At 27.4% G+C, this 20110-nt stretch overlaps 1 protein-coding gene across 2 annotated transcripts in view; it reads right to left on the minus strand.

Annotated features, from left to right (window-relative positions):
- LOC100197784 (uncharacterized) overlaps nt 1-18618 on the minus strand; it is a 133123-nt gene extending 114505 nt beyond the window's left edge. Inside the window, exons 1-11 of one of the 2 annotated variants that reach the window (XM_065811818.1) lie at nt 18452-18618; nt 12875-13029; nt 12673-12693; nt 4695-4884; nt 4208-4546; nt 2379-2507; nt 1939-2061; nt 1731-1853; nt 1322-1444; nt 1122-1244; nt 926-1051 (exon numbers count right to left, since the gene is read on the minus strand). In XM_065811818.1, coding sequence (XP_065667890.1) covers nt 926-1051; nt 1122-1244; nt 1322-1444; nt 1731-1853; nt 1939-2061; nt 2379-2507; nt 4208-4546; nt 4695-4884; nt 12673-12693; nt 12875-13029; nt 18452-18494 — 1495 coding nt within the window. In that variant the 5' untranslated portion in view covers nt 18495-18618. Of the gene's footprint in view, nt 1-925; nt 1052-1121; nt 1245-1321; nt 1445-1730; nt 1854-1938; nt 2062-2378; nt 2508-4207; nt 4547-4694; nt 4885-12672; nt 12694-12874; nt 13030-13590; nt 13876-18451 lie in introns of those variants that run through there. The other variant, XM_065811819.1, reaches the window with a different exon arrangement.
- Between the last annotated feature and the right edge of the window lie 1492 nt (nt 18619-20110).

Genomic DNA, 20110 nt, shown 5'->3' on the forward strand with positions numbered 1-20110 from the left:
GATTTTAAAAACATGATAATACTAGATATTATAATGCAGCAGACATTTTTAATCTGTTTGTTTAGTGATCTAAAATGCTAAATCTCAGTTTCTAAAATGCTAAATCTCAGAGAGAGAAGAGAGTTTCAGAGAGAGAGAAGAGAGTTTTAAAGAGAGAGAAGAGAGTTTCAGAGAGAGAGAAGAGAGTTTCAGAGAGAGAGAAGAGAGTTTCAGAGAGAGAGAAGAGAGTTTCAGAGAGAGAGAAGAGAGTTTCAGAGAGAGAGAAGAGAGTTTCAGAGAGAGAGAAGATAGAGAAGAGAGAGAGAAGATAGAGAAGAGAGAGAGAAGATAGAGAAGAGAGAGAGAAGATAGAGCAGAGAGAGAGAAGATAGAGAAGAGAGAGAGAAGATAGAGAAGAGAGAGAAGATAGAGAAGAGAGAAAAGAGCGAGCTACAGAACATCTCAGATGTCTGAAACTCAGAAACTTTGCAATAATTTTTATCACTAAACTAACAGATAGAGCTTCACAAACTTAAAAAAAAAAAACTTTAAAACTTTAAAACTTATTAAAATATTGTTATTAATAAAACTAAATAAAACTTATTTAGTTTTATTAATAACAATATTTTAATATTGTTATTAATAAAAAACTTATTAATAATTTTTTTATTAATAACATTGTTATTAATAAAAAAAATTTATTAATAACAATATTAAAATATTTGTTATTAATAACAATATTTTAATATTGTTATTAATAAAAAATATTTTTTTATATATTATTTGTTATAAACAAATAATATATAAAAAAATATTTTCACTTAATATTACAATTAAAAGATGCTTTAAAGGTTTTATTTGACTTAATCAAACAAAAATGGAAAATACTTAAAAGCAACTATGGAAACAACAAGTTATTAAATAGTTTATAGAAAATAGTTGCTACCTTTACAGGTGACACCATTCCCTTCAAAGCCATTTTTGCAAGTACAATGAAATGAACCAACCGAATTAATGCAATCAGCATCTTTATGACAGTTATGAAAACTATCCTGAACACATTCATTCACATCTGGCTTGAAAAAAATTAATTAGAGATAACAGAGATTAAAATATAGTAGATAATAAATATTAAAATTTACCTGTGCAAGTAAATCCATCTCCCTTATATCCTTTTCTGCAAAAACATTTGTAACTTCCTCTAGTATTTGTACAATCTGCATTAGCATCACAACCATGGGAAGATGTTTTGCATTCATTGACATCTTTTAAGATAAAATGCAAATTTTTCAACAAACTATTTTTCTTTTATTATAAAATTTTAACTTTTAATTATTATTACCATGGCAGTTTATTCCATCTCCTAGGTAACCAGTTTTACACATACAAGAATAAGAACCATCTGTATTCAAACAATTGGCATCTATATGACATATGTCCAACTCCATTTGACATTCATCTCGATCTTGAAGTAATGCATCAAACAATTTAAATAATAATAAACTATGATTCTTTTAATTTAATATTTTTTAACATTTATTTTAAAATAATTCAAACTTATTATATTATTAATAATATCTATTAATTAGATTATTATATTAATTATTTTAAGTATTCGAAGAGATCTTTAAAAAATGTTTACAACTGAATGCAACCTGCTTTTAAATAAATAATCTGAAGTGATCTTTTATTTTTCATTGGTTTTGAATTTGTTAAATAAAGCTTTCTCATTTAGAAACTTAAAAAATTACCTTCACAGTTTATACCATCACCTTCATATTCCTCAATGCAACTACATTTAAATGAGCCAATTGTATTAGTGCAAGTAGCATTGGTGTGACAGTTGTGTAAATTCTCTGAACATTCATCTACATCTATACAAAAAAGTAAAAAAAAAACTATGTATATAATAGTAGATGTAAAAAATTTTTAATAACGGTAATTCTAAAATAATGATACCTGAGCACTTCACTCCATCACCAGAGAATCCACTTTTACAAAGACATTCATAATCATCTTTAGTATCTATACAGTTTGCATTGTGGTGGCAATTATTTTTGCCTTCAAGGCACTCATTAAAATCTGAAAAACCAGCCAAAACAAAATCAGTAATTAAATTTATTTTTTAAACTTCCATTTAGACTATCAACTAAAAACCATCTTGCAAATTTTCTTTTCTCACATTACTTTTCTCTACATTACTTTTCATTGTCTTTCATTTCATTTCTTATTTTCCTTATATAAACCCATTATAAATCCTCTCATTATAAACCTCTCTATCTTTGCTATATTTTTATAAACCTTCACAACATAAAACTTTTATAAATGCTTTTACTACCTTAAATTGTATCATTACAAACTTTATTACTTATCTAAATATCTATATTGTACCATCATACCTCTGTACCATGCGCATGAAATGCCATCACCTTCAAAGCTTAACTTGCATGTGCATGTATAAGAGCCAAAAGTGTTAGTGCAAAAAGCAAATGCATGACAATTATTGTCAAAATTACATTCATTCACATCTAATGAAAAAATATTTTAAAAGTTTTTTAAAGGTTTCCTACAGTACACAATATTATACACAAAAGAAATAATCATTAAAAATTTTTTTTTGTATTTTGAATTTTTTAACTTATCATTTTTATAACTTACTACAATAATTCCTTAATGTTTACCATCACCAATTGTTGTACTAACTACGCAGCAAATGAAACTTGTAAATTTATACACATAATAAACTTGTTTTTATTTTAAACATCTTCACTTCCAACAAGGCTGCAAGCAACCACTATTAGAGTTGAAAGTTACTGGAAGAGAAAAGATGAAGTTTATAAAGCAAGTTAACAATGAGACTTACTTGAAAGACGAGTAACACAAGAATAAATTTTAGTAGATGGCACAAGAGACACTAGCTCTTTAGAGCAGTGCCTATTATAGTATTTATAGAAAAGAAAAAGAGAAGCAACATTACAACGAATTGATAATGATTGGAGGTTGGTTGTAAGAACTGGTCCAACTATGTTTACAATGCATTTTTGCACCTTGTCTAAAAGAGAAAGGGAATTATTGGAAGATCTGCTCCAGATATGGCAAAAGTATTCCATACAAGGAGGAATTTAAGATTTATAGAGATTAAGAATAGAATCCTAAGTAAGAAAGTGGCGAGTACAATAAAGAGATGCAACCTTAGCAGATGCTAATATTGCAATTGATTTGATATATGGTTAATAACGATTAGCTGATGATAACGATTAGCTGAAAAAAATTGAACTTTATCTGAGTTAAAGATCACCAGCAATGAGAACCTCATGCTGTAGCAGAAGTGAGATCCTTTTCAAGCTCAAAAGCCCCCTCCAGACAATCAGAGAGTGTTGACATCTTTTCAAGATAATAATAAATAATAGTATCATCAATGCACAATGCCATCTTAAATGTGAGATTTTCTGGGAGAACATTTACGTAAATTAAAAAAATTACAGGGCCAAGGATAGAACCTTGAGGAACCTCTGAAGTTGCAGAAAATGAAGAAGAACACAGTCCATCGAGGACAACTTTTATACTACAATTGGTAAGGAAGGATTCAATAATTTTAAAGATGTTACCAGATACACTCTCCAGAATTAGATAGATTAGATTAGATACACTCTCCAGAATTAGATAGGCTCTCCAGAATTTTCCAGCAGGCTGGAAAACAAGACTCTGATAAGCACTTGTTAAATAGTTTTGAAAGTATAGACGACAGCTCCTGAGAACACTTCTGCAAGACTATAACAGATATGCTGTCTGGACCACAAGCTGTAGAAAAGTCTAAGTAGAAAATCACTTAAGATACAGAAGCAGGATGTAATACGAATGTTAACAAATGAATCAACATGAGCAAAAGAGGTGGGATAACAGATTTGCCCTTATTATAGACACTGTTAAAGAATCTCCAGAAGTCTTTGGAGCCTAAATTTTGAGATGAAATACAAGATTTTGTGGCCTGAGAATAGCGGGCTTTGGGGTTTACAAAACCTTTTTACAATGGCTTTTAGCAATAGTAAACACATGTCTGTTTTCTGGGGAATTTATGCTAATTTAAGAATAGTGAATTTAATTTAAATTTGAATAATAGCATCAAAGTAATTTGTCCATTGAAAATTATTTAAGAAATAAAACTAAAAAACAAAATCTGGTGTAGTAAAGTAAAAAACTTTAATAAAAATTTATATAAAAGTTGTACCTGAAGCTGAATATAAAGCCTGAAATCCTTCAAGTTCAGTATCATGATCTGACCTAAAAACAATAGTCATAGGCCCTAGTACAGTTAAAGGTGGAGGTGCCAGCTCACAGTATTGTTTTCCAAGCATTGGGTATGAACTGTTGGGTCCAGTAAAAATAGCAACATAATCATAACTGCAATTTGATTTTTCAAGGTAGAACTTAGTAAAATATAGCCTAGTATTGAATCCGAATCCAAAATCAATTGTCCATTCACACATCGAAGATGATGGATAATTTTTAGGATATTGTGGACTTTCAATTATTCCTTCATAAAACTTCATTTTTAAGGTACAAATACCTAAAATGGGATACAAATACTAAATACACTGCACTGCAATGTACATTGTTTTACACTGCAATATTTATATAGTTATTAGTTTTAAAATTATACTAATATAACTAAATATAAATATAATCGTATAAAAAGCATTAAAGTTCAATTATACCTTGGTAATCTAGTCGAAAACCTCGGTGTCTTGCTTGAGTTTTCATGTGAATAAATATATAATTTTTAGATGACAATATTTTTTTCGCTATTTTCCATGCACAAAGTTTGTCAATTAATGGACTTTCTGTAGTATTTCCATCTCTCACAATAACCCAGTCTGTTACGTCTTTGCAATCCGAGTCCCTTTTCTAAAGAAAAAAACGGATAACAAGTGAAATGGAAAAAAAATTTGATTGATATTGTAAATCGCTGCTTACTAAAAACTACAAGTACAATAAATTAGAATAAATTCTTTGCAATTTAAAAATTCCAGAATAAATACAAATACTCTTATTACTACCAAAAAAAACTTATTGTATTTCACAACTTTTTAAGAATTTTTATTACTAACAATATTTATTTTTATTTTTTCACTTTATTTATGACTAAGTGATCACTAATCAAAAATATCAGATACTCAGTTTTATTGCCTGGAACCAAATAAAAAATATTAAAATAAAAATTTTGCTTAAAATACTACAATGGAAAAAAAACAGTAGTCCCTGTGTAATAAGCTAACTAATATATAAAATATTTCATGTTCAGGAGATAATCCACTGTTATTAAGGGTGATAGCCCTCCTTACCTAATCAGATGTTGGAAATGACAGCTACACAACTGAAAGCTAATTCAGTTGCTTATGCTTTAAAAATGAAAAACTCCGATATGTGTTTCTTGCATTTAAAACAGCTATAACAAATGAAATTCATATACTTAAAGACAAAAACTCTAGTTTGCAAGAATAAATAGAGAATATTTAAAAAAAGAAATTTATTCAAGAAGCAAAAGCAGCAGCTCTAGAGGAACAGCGAGCCAAAGATGTAAGCATTCTTTCATCACTAACTTCAGAACCTAACACTAGCAACAGCAATCCAACAAACTCTAGCTGGGCATCAGTTGTTTCTGGATAACCGAAAGTAACTAGACCAAACTCTCAGTTAGAATTACTTGATGCAAATGCATATGAAGTCCAGGAAAGAGAAATAAAACAGAAAAATAATAATATTTTTGGTACCATGACATCGCCTTCTCCAGTAGCCGCTGACTGTATCGAACATGACAAAGCACTGGTAACATCACTCTTAAAGGAACTTAATATTGGATGTAAACATGTTGCTATTAGATGCTTCAAATCAAATTTATTCTGAAATAGATTTTACATTTCATGGAATATTTACATATAGTGTAAGTACTAATTTAAAGTAAACGCCATAATAAGAGACTGAAAGAAAAAAAAAAAGAAAAACAGTACAATACTTAAACGAAAAACTTTATGGAATAATAATTAAGTAAGAAGTTTGATAAATTTAGGACAAAATTCAATTTACTTTTATAAATCTATCTTGAATAAAAGACTTTTATATACCTAATTAAAATAAAGCAATAAAAGAGAAGTAGATTATAATAATATACAGTAACAACATTGTAAATAATGTAGTAATATAAGTACCAGTAATAATAATAGGCAATAATAATAAAAACTCCAGTTATTGGTAATGATAATCAAAATAATAATAATACTAATGATAAAAATAACAATTCTATTAATAATAACAATAATAATAACAATAATATTAATAGTAATAATAACAACGATAGCAACAATTATAATAATAACAATAATAAAAATAGCAATATTTATAATAGTGAGAGTTGGAAATAGAATAGCGATATTAATTTGAGAAAAAGTTAAGAAAGAGCAAGTATTAGTAGAAATAAATCAGCATTGAAATGAAGAAAGTAGTAGAAAAGAATTTTAAAAAAGATCAAGTATTAGTAGTTATAAACTAGCATCGAAGCAAATAAGGTTAAGATGGATAGTAGATAGTTAGCAGCAGAATAGCATAGAAATTAGGAAGAATACTTGTTTAATAAAAAATTAAATAGACTGTTTTTGAATTTGGAAAAGGTAGGGAGAGATTTTAACTGTGAGGGGAGACTATTCCATGTACATATGCTCTGGCAAAAGCACTTCAACTCAAGCAGGTCCATTACAAGTAGTTTTTAACAACATAGAAGAAAGAAATGTGATTCTCAAAGTTGCCCATAAACTAAGACTTAGCAATGCCCGAAATGGTATCTACATCAACCCAGATAAAACTCCTGCTCAACAAAACTGCTACGTATAGAATGTAACAGATTTAACAGGAGAAAGCTTATAAGTCAGCTAAAAGATCAACCCTTTAATTTTGCCATCCATAGTGGTAGAGTCGCATGTGCTGATGGAGTTTGGGACTTAACTCTTGGAAGAAACATTCTAGACATGTTAAAGCAGATTTAAAACTTAAATCAGTCCACAACAGAATCAATAGAAATATAAAAATGGTTATTAATAATAAAATTAACAAAACATCTGAACAATTGTAGTTGTTTTTTTACAAATTTTTTCTTCGACTTTTTACCTCTATAAACTCCTTGAAACTTGCTGAGCTGTAAAGTCTTATTTAAACTTCAAAAGCACCACCAAGCCTTGTCTTTATAACAGAAACATGGTTTAATGAAAACTCTATTTCTAATTTCACAAATTATATTACTTACACGCATGATCGAAAAACTAATCCTCATGGTGGATTCTGCATTTATATATCTGACACACTAATTACACTGCATCATTCAGCACTAGCTAAAGACTTTGATGAGATATTTGATTCTAATCATTTAACACAACATGTTAATTTTAATACTTTTCAATTGAACTCTATATTAGGTCCAACTAGGACTCTGGATTTTAAATTAACTGAATCTTCGCAACTTTTTTTTTCTTCTGGAAAGACAATCTCAACTTGGCTGCACCAAAAAAGGATGAGCTCATTTATGTCTAACTTGGAATTACACTGTAGAATCTTTAAGCCCTCCTAGAAATTTGTTTTTTTATCTCAAGATTTTCTCAAGATCATTTCAACAAGATTTTAAAAATATTAGTTGTTTATGATGTTAATTAATTAATATGTTAGCTGTTTTAGAAAAATAAATATTGATAAATGTTATGAAACATTACAATCTATCTATATTGAGGGATGTAATCTTAGAATATCAGAAATTAAATCGCATTTTTTTGTTTTGCACAAACCTTGGATCACAAAAGAAGTATTCAATAAAAAATAAAAACAAACTTTATTATAGAAGCAAAGACCGAAATTGGAGTTTAGACACTAAAAACTATAATAACTGCTGCAAAAAAGTAAAAAAAACTCTTGTTCATTTTATTACTGAACATGAAAACTTTATATCAGAAAAAGCCAAGATAAATCCAAAACTCATCTATCGATATATAAACATTAAAGCTTAAAAATCAAACAAAAAGAACCAAATGGTAATGCTACAACTGATCAAAGCAATGTAATAACAATCCTTAACAATTTTTTTTTATCTGTTTTTAAGTTTAAGTCAATCATTGTCAGCATTCAAGAAACACAAATTTTCTGGATCCGATTGATGAGATGTCATTCTTGAATAAACTTAATGAGAACTACACACAATCACTACTATTAAAACTCAGCTTGTATAAACCAGCAGGCGTAGACGGCATTCACCCACACTATCTCAACAAATGTTCTTTATCTCTGAATGTGCTTATCACTTATATATTTATAAATCTATTTCTGAAGGTCTAGTCCCAGCTGCGGGGCTGGAAGCTAACATCACACCTTTTCACAAAAAAGGATCTAAACTTGATGCATCAAACTACAGACCCATTTCTTTAACATCTGTCTGCTGCAAACTCATAGAGCGTATTGTAAAAGTTTGTTTTACTGAGTATCTATCTGCTAATAGTCTTTTATCTCTTAACTAGCATAGATTTGTTCCAAATAAATCATGTACTACCAATTTATTGGAAATGTAGATCAGATCTCATATTCAATGGGAAGAGGCTATAGCGTAGATGCTTTTTATCTAGATTATGAAAAAGTGTTTGACACACCTCTTTATGATCTTATGCTCCACAAACACTACGGTTATGGCATCTCTTATATGCTATTTAATTGGATAAAGTCTTTTCTTTCTAACAAAACACAGCATATTGTCATGGGTTCTGCTCCCTCAGATTGGTTACCAGTCACTAGAGGTGTCCCATAAGGATCTGTTCTAGGACCTCTTCTATTTGTCTTCTACATCAATGACATTACAGAGCTATTTAGCAATCTAATGAAGTTATATGCTGATGACAGCAAAGTTATTTCTATCAATTTGACCCCTGACAGCCCAATTATGCTCCAGAATGACATAAATCAAATCACATCTTGGACTACAACCTGGCGCTTACGTCTTAACTAGAAAAGATGCCTAATCTTACACTTCAATAAAAAAAAAAATCCAAATCACCAATACTATATCTTGACTCCACAAGGGTTTCTCGATTCCTCTAACAATAAAAGAGATCTTGGCATTTGCATTTCACACAACCTCAAATGGGACATGCAAGTTGAAATAATACCATCAAAAGAAAACTTTGTCCTTGATCAACTAAAGAAAGCTTTTATCTATAAAAATGCACAAGTCTGGAAGAGACTTTACACATCGTGTGCTCCTGTATGAAATTCTATTTCTGCACACAACATTAAAAACTTGAAAAAGTTCAAAACTGCGCCACCAAAGAAATTCCGCTTCTTGGAGCATTATCCAGCGAAGCCAGATTATCACATCTTCATCTCACCTCACAAAATGAAAGATGCAATTGAAGTGATTTTATCTACAACTTCAAGTTTATTAATAACTTCGAAAATATTTTTTGGCTTAACCCACAAATTGGCAATCCATATGATCAAATAACTCAAGGATACTCTAAGCGTCTCCTCAAAGAGTTCTTTAATGCATCTGACCTCAACAATTACATGCGAGCACTTTGACCAGCACTAGCATTATAATTATCCACCAAAATTCTGCTATAGCTCATTGCCTACTGACAAGAAGCTAAAGGGTTGTTACTCCTTTCAAGCAAGAGATAGAAAAAACAAAAAACATTTACTTTGTGCTATATTTAGCACTTTTATTTAGTTTAGCCCTTATGTTAATATTTTCTTGCCACAGCTTATCATTATTATTATTATTATTATTATTATTAAAATAGCCTTTTAATAGGTTCGCAATAAATAAATTTGGTAAACATGTAAAAAAGGAAAAATAACAATGAAAAAAAAAAGAAAAGTAACAATGAAAAGGGTATACAAAATAAATCTCTTTCTTACATAAGTACTACTGATTGCAATATTAGTATGACATACTGATATTGCAATGTCATAGTGAGTATCCATGTAAATAACTTTATGCAAAAAATATGATTAGATGCATCAACCCACCATAACATTTGCAACACTTGCAGGATATTTGCAGGAAAGTATACATGTCATCACTGATGAGTATAAGTAAGTATAAGTATAAGAGTAAGGTTGCAAGGAAATGTGAGTTGAGGGATTTCTTTTCTTTTTTAAACTTCTTTCCCCAAGGTTCTCCAAAAGGGGAGTAATAATTATCCACTTCAGCTGAGGAGGCAACTTTATTTTTTACTTTTTATTTATTTTTGATTTTGTAATTCTCTTTTAACACTCAACTTTGAAACAAGATATAATGGTTTTTTTTATTTACTATCATGATCAAAGGAGTTGTCATCTCTAGTTCCATCAAACAAAACACACTCTTGCTTGACGTCATTTAGCAAATTCTTTTTTTTTTATCTATCCCTGCATGCTCTAAAAGCTTTTATTTATCTAGTTTTTTTTGCACACTTAAATACAACCTACAACTTTTCAAATATATTACAATCAATTCATTTTTAATTGTTTTTTTTTGTGTGTGTGTTTAATTGTATATATGGTTTCCATGATTAGTCTGTAGTAAAGAATAGTCCTAGAAAATAAAAATTACAGGACTCAGTAAGACTGTTGTCATTAATCAACCCCCTTAATTTGAGAGGGTTATTGAAATATCAACAGCACTGCAATAATTAGCAACTGAGTTTTGATTGGTTTAAAATTTATCACTGCAAATTCTGAGCTATCATAGAAAAAAAATTACATTAAAGATCAGTTGCATGTGTTAAACAATCAAAAATTGATGGCATTTGATCAAGACCACAGAACTTAGGTTCATTATCAAATAAAGACCACTTTACAGGTAAAATTATCAGGATGATCATTAATAAAGACAAGAAACAACCCAGAAACAAAGATATAACTTTTTGGTAACCCAGAAGTTACTAGAACTATGCAGTATAAAATACTACCTTATTAAATTGGAATAAATGTTAATAAATAAAAAGAAATGATTCAAAAAAATTTAAAACTTTTCCAAATATACCATATTTTATATTTTACATATACATTTTTTTCAATATCTTTGCTTCCAACAAGGCTCCAAGCAACCACTATTAGAGTTAAAAGTTACTGGAAGAGAAAAGATGAGTTTATAGAGCAAGAATATAAAATAAGCTTATAGAGAAATTAAGCATACCAGCCTTTATTAAAACCTTTATTGAAAATAATATCATCAAGAGTAGTAGCTTTTGACCACTTCTATCAAATAATTGATAGATCTTTTTTGTTAAAGTCCTCAACATATCAGCAGTAGAATAAGAGGTTCAATGCTTGACTCAAGATGAGATATAAGGAGTTAATAGAGAGCTATTAGACTCAAAATGAGAGCTTTTTGTGAGTTACAACTTATAGATTCAAAAATTTACTAATAGTAAAAAGGTGATCAGACGATAGTTAGTAAATTCCATATTTCAAAAATTAGAACAACAGATGTCATTTTTCAACAGACAGGTAAACGGAACTCAGTTTTTTTTTGTTTGTTTTTTTTTAATTCAAAGGTTTACAAAAACAAATTGTATATACATATAATGCTTGTCAACCTGGTTATATAAAAGTTCAACAATGTCAGTTCTTTATATAAACAAAATTAGCTTTTTATATAAATTAATATAAAAAGAAATGCATATCAGTCATAGGGAAACCATTCGCTTCTGAGATGGTTGTTGAGAAGCATCTTAAATTCTTTTAGTGAAGGTTCTCTTATGACATCATTAGGAAGAGAGTTCCATTTATTAATTATTCTTATAGAAAAAAAGTTTTTACACATGTTTAGGCAAAAGGAAATTTTTTTTCAGTTTGAATATATAACCACAAGTAATGAACTGGTTATTGATTTCAAATAAATTTTTATCATGATTACTATTATTGCACCATTTGAAGACATTAATTAGATCTCCACAAACTATTCTGTATTTTACACTTGTCATTTTTAGCACCAATAGTCTTCATTCATACAGGAGATTGTTTAAGCTATTAATTGAATCTTGTATTTCTGTCTGCTGGAATACGATTTTTCTTTTACATTCAATTAGCTTTTTTACTACTATTAGCGAGGTATTAAAAAAATTAAGTAAAAAATTTGATTTTATGTAAATCAAATATTTGTTTTCATACTTTATAAAAATGTTGAAAATATTTTTATTGCAACTATTATTATAGTCAATTTCAATATATTGATCATTTACCAAAAAAATAATATTTATTTACAGTATCAGCTATAATTATTTAAATTTATTTAAAACCAATTCATATAAAATTGACTGATTAATTCAATGTCTAATAATTGGTACATCAATAGTATCTTATGAATTAGTATATTATAAATTTATATGCATATATATACATTATATATACACATATACATATCCAATAACTTCCAACTCTAATAGTGTTTGCCTGCAGCCTTGTTGGAAGCAAAGATGTTTAAAAAAAATATATATATATATATATATATATATATATATATATATATATATATATATATATATATATATATATATATATATATATATATATATAATATATATATATATATATATATATATATATATATATATATATATATATATATATATAATTAGTAAAAAAAAGCCTATGTGAAGAGAAAATTATATTAAAGACACTTACAGCATTTGGATACAGCGACATCTATATTTAAAAAACTCAAATTAATTTTAACTTATAAAAAATATTATAAGAAATCAATTTAACTTTCAAAGTTTAAAATTTAAAAAAAAAGTGATTAAAAACTTATTTTACAAAATAAAATCATAAAAATAAACATAAGAACAATTGTTTTAAGAAATTATTTGAAAAAAATGTTTCTCACCCCAAAATCTCGAAACTCTGCACTTATGAGGTTTCCATTTGATACAGCTATGATCCATTTACAGTCCAGACCACTAGCATATTCTGGATAACCAGGTGACTGAATTTGACCAAACCAGTCATTCACAATAAGGGGCTTATCACATTGACAAAGAGCTATTAATATATCAAAAACATTATTTTATATTTCTCATAATATTTGCATTACTATTTTATATATTTTACCAATTTTTTTATAAAGGACCTTTTAATTTTTAAAAAAGGAAGAAAATGAAAAAAGAGCTTTTATTTTATAGAGGAAACTTGTTTGAAGAGTTGTAATGTTTTAATAATTTATATATATTACTATTATTAGTGGAGTTTTTGAAACATAAACTTAAATTACTATTTTATAGAAAATGATAATAATATTTTGCATTTAACAATATTGCTGAAAGTTAGATACAGATTTTTGTAATGGTGGTTTCAGAAAAACTAGCACTTTAAGTTGTACACAAAAGCTTGTTTATGATGCTGTCACTCTACTGGGCATGCATAATGTTGATTTGAGCCAAAAGCATGCTGTATGCTTAAAAGGGTTTTAAGATTAACTTAAAAACTGACCATAGCCAAAGAAAACAAACTCAGATCGTTTGAAATAAAAGTTTTCACAAACTAAAATTATCAATTTATTACTATAAAGAAATGTTTATTTAATAATAAATACGTGTCACTTGCTCATTTTTTTTGAAAACCCATGCAACACCTTGTACACTTCTATTAAATCCGATCTGTTCCTTCGTTCCTCAAGTGTTCATAAACCTAGTTTTAGTATTCTGCCTACATACAATAGATGTTTCTGTCTGCATACGATAGATGAGGCAAATATTTATTTTCACAAAAAATCAACGTTTTGAACTGTAATATTATTATAATATATTTAATATACTGTAATATAATTATATTACAGTATATTAAATATATTATCTTTTATCTTCCAATTCATTATTTTTCTAATGATAAACTAAAATAATAGATAAATTTTTTAAAGGCTACGAAATGATTTTTTTAATAGAGATCAAGTAATATCTAAATAACGGGTGATGCGGAAGTTATTGGACAAAATAAAAACGTCAATAACTTATTATAAATAAAAAAACAAACTACTATTATATTTTTTTAAAATAAAGCATTTATCTTTTAATAAAAATATATTATTTTTTGTATGAAAAAACACCACCATCTGCAATTGATCTCAATTTTGCTCTGACGCCTTTCATATGCGATTGTAAAAAGTTTAAATCAATTTCTTGTAGTTTTAGTTTTAATGCGATCAATCAAAACTTGCTCTGTTGAAGCTTGCCAATCTCCCTCGTATACCTTCTGTGCCAAATGTCCCCAAAAATTTTCAATTGGTTGTGCTTGAGGCACATTTGGGGGATTGGATTCTTTATCAATGTAATAGACATATTGGTCCATCCAATTTAGAGAATCTTTAGAATAATGAGAACTTGCTAAATCTGGCCAAAATAAATAGTTAAAGTCCCCATGATACTTGTGAATAAATGGAAAAAGTCGTTTTTCTAAACATTTATTAATATAGATTGATGAATTGATTGCTACAGCCTTGGAAGTGCGAAACAATGGCTCGGACATACCACGGTCAGATATGGCTATCCACATAATTAATTTTTTTGGAAATTTCTCTGTTCCTATAAAACGAACACTTTCTGGGCATGTCTTTTTGTTGTTTGTGTAGTATCCAGAATTTCCAGGCATGTTGTCCCTGCAAAACAAAAGTATTTTTCGTCATCGATGACAAGAAGCGATTTTGTGTTATATAGTTGGTTAACTAGTTTCCTGCTTCTTTTCTTTTACTTTATTTGTTGTTCTATAGTGTATTTTGGAATCTTTTCACGTTTTCTATATTTAATATTCATTTTTTTTAACTGACGACCAATTGTTTTTACGATTGATTTACACCGAATTTATTACCTATTTTTCTCTGACTGACCCCTTTTCGATTGTTGACAAGTCTCGTTAATTCGGCTTTGTTTCCTCTAGTACAGGATGTCGGACGACCAGGGTGCTTTCTATCAGAAAACGATTGAACAGTTTCAAGTCTTTTTAGGTTATATTGTACTTCGAGCAATATATTGTACTTCGAGCAAATCCTTCCTTTTCAAAATGATTAACGATTTTTTTTTTTTTTTTATATTAGGTTTATTTACAAAAAATATTTTTAGTCGCTTTCGAAAAGATTCTCGTTCAGCTGCATTTAACCTCATTTTAAATAATTGTGTTTCAAATAATAAAGTTTACATTTTATAGAACGTTTATGCCTACGCATAAAACCACAAAAATTAATTATTATGCTCAAATAATGAAATTAGGGTTTGTCCGATAACTTCCCCATCACCCGTTAGTAACTTTTCATCATTTTAAACATTTTTTGTTTATTATTTTTAGCACGTGTCTACATCATGTAAACAAATCTTGCAGCCTATGGCTGTATTCCACAAGACGAAAATATTCGATGTCAATTTTTATCGTCGATAAGCATGCGCAGATACATTTCTGGTAATTTTGACAGAAATGTCAAATTTAGTGGAAAACGGCCTTCATGTTTTTATGTCGCGGGACTACTATCATTAACGATGAGAAAGGTGTCATTCGTAAATTACGTCATACACGATAACAACTTTTTATTTTATTTATTTATTTTGTCAGCAACCAATTACAATTCAAGGTGATATCCGACATCAGCCATATAAAATATTTAAAAATATTAAATACAAACACATTTCATCATATATAGTAGTTACAACACCAGAGAACCTGTAAAAGAAAAAATCTTATCCTCTTTATAAATTTTTTATTTTTATTTAATTTTTCAGTTTACATTTATTACATGTCGTATAATATAAACTTGGCATTGAAAGTAGATCGTACTGATCTTGTCGCCAGAACCATATAAAAATTGAAGTATAAGTATAGTATAATACAAGTAGTTTAAATTGAAATAGCAATCTAAAATAGTTGAAATAATAAATGGTTAAAAGATATATCTCAAAAATATTTTAATAAATTATCCATAGAAAAATAATATTCTTTAAAAACTTTTTGACAAATCAAAGCTGGGCTGAACAACTTTATTCCAAAGATGATGTGCTCGATAAGTTATACAAAATTGGTTAAACTTTGTTTGACAAAAGGGTTCGTTAAAAAAGCTATTATTTCGCTAGCTTTATTTATTCTTTGCTTTAAGGGTGCATATATCTTTAAAAAATTTCAATAATGAGTTATTCATACAACAAAACGTAAAAGGTATTATAAATATTAAGTTCATAAACATTTAAAATATTCATTCTTTTAAATAAAGGTTTCGTATTTGAAAATCGATTTGAAAAATGTATTACGCATTGCATGTTTTTGATGCTAATAAAGAAGTCGTAACTTACTTTTACCTGTACTTCCCCAGGCAATATACGCATAGTTTATATAGCTATGAATATATGAGTAGTATAGTTGTTTTAAATTATTTTTATTTAAATAACTTTTTACCTTATGTAGGAGTCCAATATTTTTTGCAACTTTTGTTGATGTATAATTAATATGAATTTTCCATGACAGATTTTCATCAAGATAAATACCTTAATATAGGATGCTTCTTTAATTTCTACTCTATCAATAAAAAGTTTAGGCAAATCTTTCGGCAAAAGACGTTTTGTGTCGAGGAACTAAAAAGATTCCATTTTGTTTTGTCTATATTTAAGATTAATTTATTGCATTTGAACCAAGTAGAATTTGTAGTTTCAAACCAACAATAGAACCCTGAATAGAATTCAAGTTTTATAAGTAAAATATCGTGATTGACTGTGTTAAAAGCTTTTGATAAATCGATAAAAACACCGAGTGTATATTGTGATTTACCAAAAGCCTTTAACACTTCACGAGAAAACTGAATAATGGCTTGTTCAGTTGAACTATTTTTTTTAAGCCGAATTGGTTTTTATATAGTAATTTATTCGTAATCAGAAAGTTGAGTCTTTTTGTATAAAATTTTTTCTAAAATTTTTAAAAAGGTGGAGAGGACAGAAATAGGGCAATAATTATTAACATTTGATTTTTCACTTTTTTCGTCTTTGTGAATCGGGATAACTTTGGCAATTTTTAGCTGGTAAGAAAAAACCCCTTGTGGTATAGTTTCCGTTTATTCCGTCCGCGCCGATTGCTTTGTTTCTTTTTGGAGATCTAAAGGCTCTTTCAAACTCTTCAATTAATCAATCTAGCAATAAATCATGGTGAAAAGGTGAGTTATTGGTATATTTTAAAAAATGATGAAAGGAAATATCAGAAGAAGGAATCCTTATTAGCAAGTATACTTCCAATACCAATAAAATATTTATTAAACTCATTTGTTATTTCATTTGGTTCATGTATACATAAGTTATTTATTTTAATCATTTTTGGTAGGATATTTGAGCAGGTTTTTTGTTTTCCAGTTATGTCTTTTAATATTTTCCATAAATGTTTTGAGTCATTTTTATATGTCATATATCATAAGTATATGTATATATTGATTGATATGTATATAGTGATATTGGAATATATATATATATATATATATATATATATATATATATATATATATATATATATATATATATATATATATATATATATATAAGGGAAATTATGTTCTTTTTGAATTTTTGAGAGGTTTTAGCTTCTCTAAGTTTACGACTCAGGCTTGTTAAATGGTTCCATATCATTACGCCAAAATAAAAAATAGAGAACTTTGTAAGTTTTGATTAACGGAAAGGTTTATTTATGACGAATTGAGCAACTGAAAATAAAACTCAATAAATAAATCATTTTTTATAAAGAACCGATTTTACTTAATCGGACAAAAGCATACGATAACGAATGACCAATAAATATTTCTAAGTGAATTGAACTAGAAGAATAGAAATTAACCAAAAATTAAAAAAAAAAAACAATGAAAACCAAGTAAAAGCATATTAGCATCCAATGACATTGATATTAATGCATATCAAAGCACAACTTAAGTTAAAATATTACATGTTTTTAAAATCAAATTAGGTTACTAAAAACTTAATAAAATGGTTTTGATGAAATATTATAAATTAATATAATAAAAATGCTGCGAAAGTTGCTTAAAATTTTTTTTTACTTTTTTTAACAGAGCTTTCTGTTTAAAACTTAAGTACGAAAAAGAACTGGAACGAAAGAATTTTTTCTATATAGTTTTCCTATCAAATAAATAAAAAAATAGTTTGTACTTTTATTAGGCTAATTCAGATAATCTTTTATTATTATTATTATTATTATTTATTTAATTTTTTTTTGGATAGGGGAAGAGAGGATCGGGGTTATAAGTCAATGTTGCATTTAATAAATTTTTTTAATAGGTTGCATATAATAAAATATGTGGTATTAAAAAAGAAAAGAAAACCTTTTTATATATCAGTTAACAAAATCTAATACATAATTAACTAAAAAATCCGAGATGATTTTATTACCAAAAACTAAATTTAATATGTTAAAGATAAAAAAATTGCGATACTAAAACTACCTGTACAGATAATGGTGTTTAAAATCCAAACGATTTCCAACATTTAAAATAATATAGCTATCAGTTTAAAAAATCAATTTTAAATTAACATATCATAAAAAATAATAATAATAAATCGTTAAAAAAATTTTAAAGAACTTTTTATTTGCTTAAAGTTGAGCAAAGTTATATAAAAAAAAATCTTGAATAATTTATATAATAAACTCGTCATTCTTTTAGTGCAATAGTATATTGAAAATAGATCAATTTACTTTTAAAAACTATTTTCAAAAAAACTCTAGATTTCATTGTTCAAATAGTTTATATAATAGTATTATATTATATTGTATTATAGTATAGTAAGCCTGCAATAAGTATAAAGGTTAAACACAAACCCTGTGCAAGATTAAAGTTCATTAAAGTGTGTTTCTATATCCATGTAGGAATAACTTCCATTAGAAGTATGTTATTATATTAATTCAAGGATAACACCCATTATTTTTTAGCATCAAATATACAGCAAATAAGTAACAAATAAGTTTCAGTAAATTTTAAATCCAAAAAAAATTTATTTATTAATTTTTGTTATGTTTTGGTGTTGTAAAATTTTAATTCTTACAGAGTAAGTAGTAATTAAGTAAGTACAGAGTAGTCATACACCAATGAAACCACTGATAACATATACTTAACCACTGATAACATAAACACAACAACTGATAACATATACTCAACCACTGATAACATATACTCAACAACTGATAACATATACTCAACCACTGATAACAATCACGATGTTTTGCAAGATACTTGAAGCAATACTGTCCAATACAGTCAAATTAGAAGAATTTTGTTTTATCATTTTCACCGAACAAACTAAATCTAATGGTTTATGGATAAAACGGTTTTAATTAAAATTTCTAATTGTTTTTAGCTAAATTTTTAATTACAAAATAAAAAGTTTTTAATGATATGCTGAGATAATTTTTCCTAAGAGTGCTATATTGTTTTATAACATTTTGAAAATTGTTCAGACAATTTTTGTATGTAGGAGATAAACCTAGGAGCTTAAAAAATATAAAATTAGGAGATTATAAGAGATATTTGGATAGAAACGCTTTTCTAAATTGTTAAATATAGTATCAATTTTATCAAGAGTTGATAAAATTAAAATAAGTAATGCTACATTGACCATTTTAAAGATATTATTCAAAACTTTAGATGGAGTCTAAAAGTTTTATAAATTTATTGTGGATAGATTTTGTTAAAGCTACATATTGTATAAGTAAACAATATGATTAATAACTGACAAATCTTTTTGAATATCCTTTTTTTTTACTTTTTTTCTTCTGATTGTCATATGTGTTTTAATATTCTTTGTATAAATAAAAATGTTGTTTAATTTTGAATATAAAAAATAAAATAATAATTCATTTAAAAATTAGAGTAAACCACTCAGTGGTTGACGGCCACTCCAATCGTCGAACTTTTATCACAACAAAATATGCAGAGCTAACATTGACTAAAGTAAAGTGTGGAAATGGTGTCTGAAATAATCGTTCATCTTTTCTTTATAAACGAAGTGAGTTTGGCTATCGTAAACATAAAAAATCAACACATACGAACATAAAAAAGATAAATTTTATATTAAAAAAACTACATAAATTTAGAATTTTGTTTTAT

This window comes from Hydra vulgaris, chromosome 12 (genome assembly GCF_038396675.1).
Source record: "Hydra vulgaris chromosome 12, alternate assembly HydraT2T_AEP".
NCBI lineage: Eukaryota > Metazoa > Cnidaria > Hydrozoa > Anthoathecata > Hydridae > Hydra > Hydra vulgaris.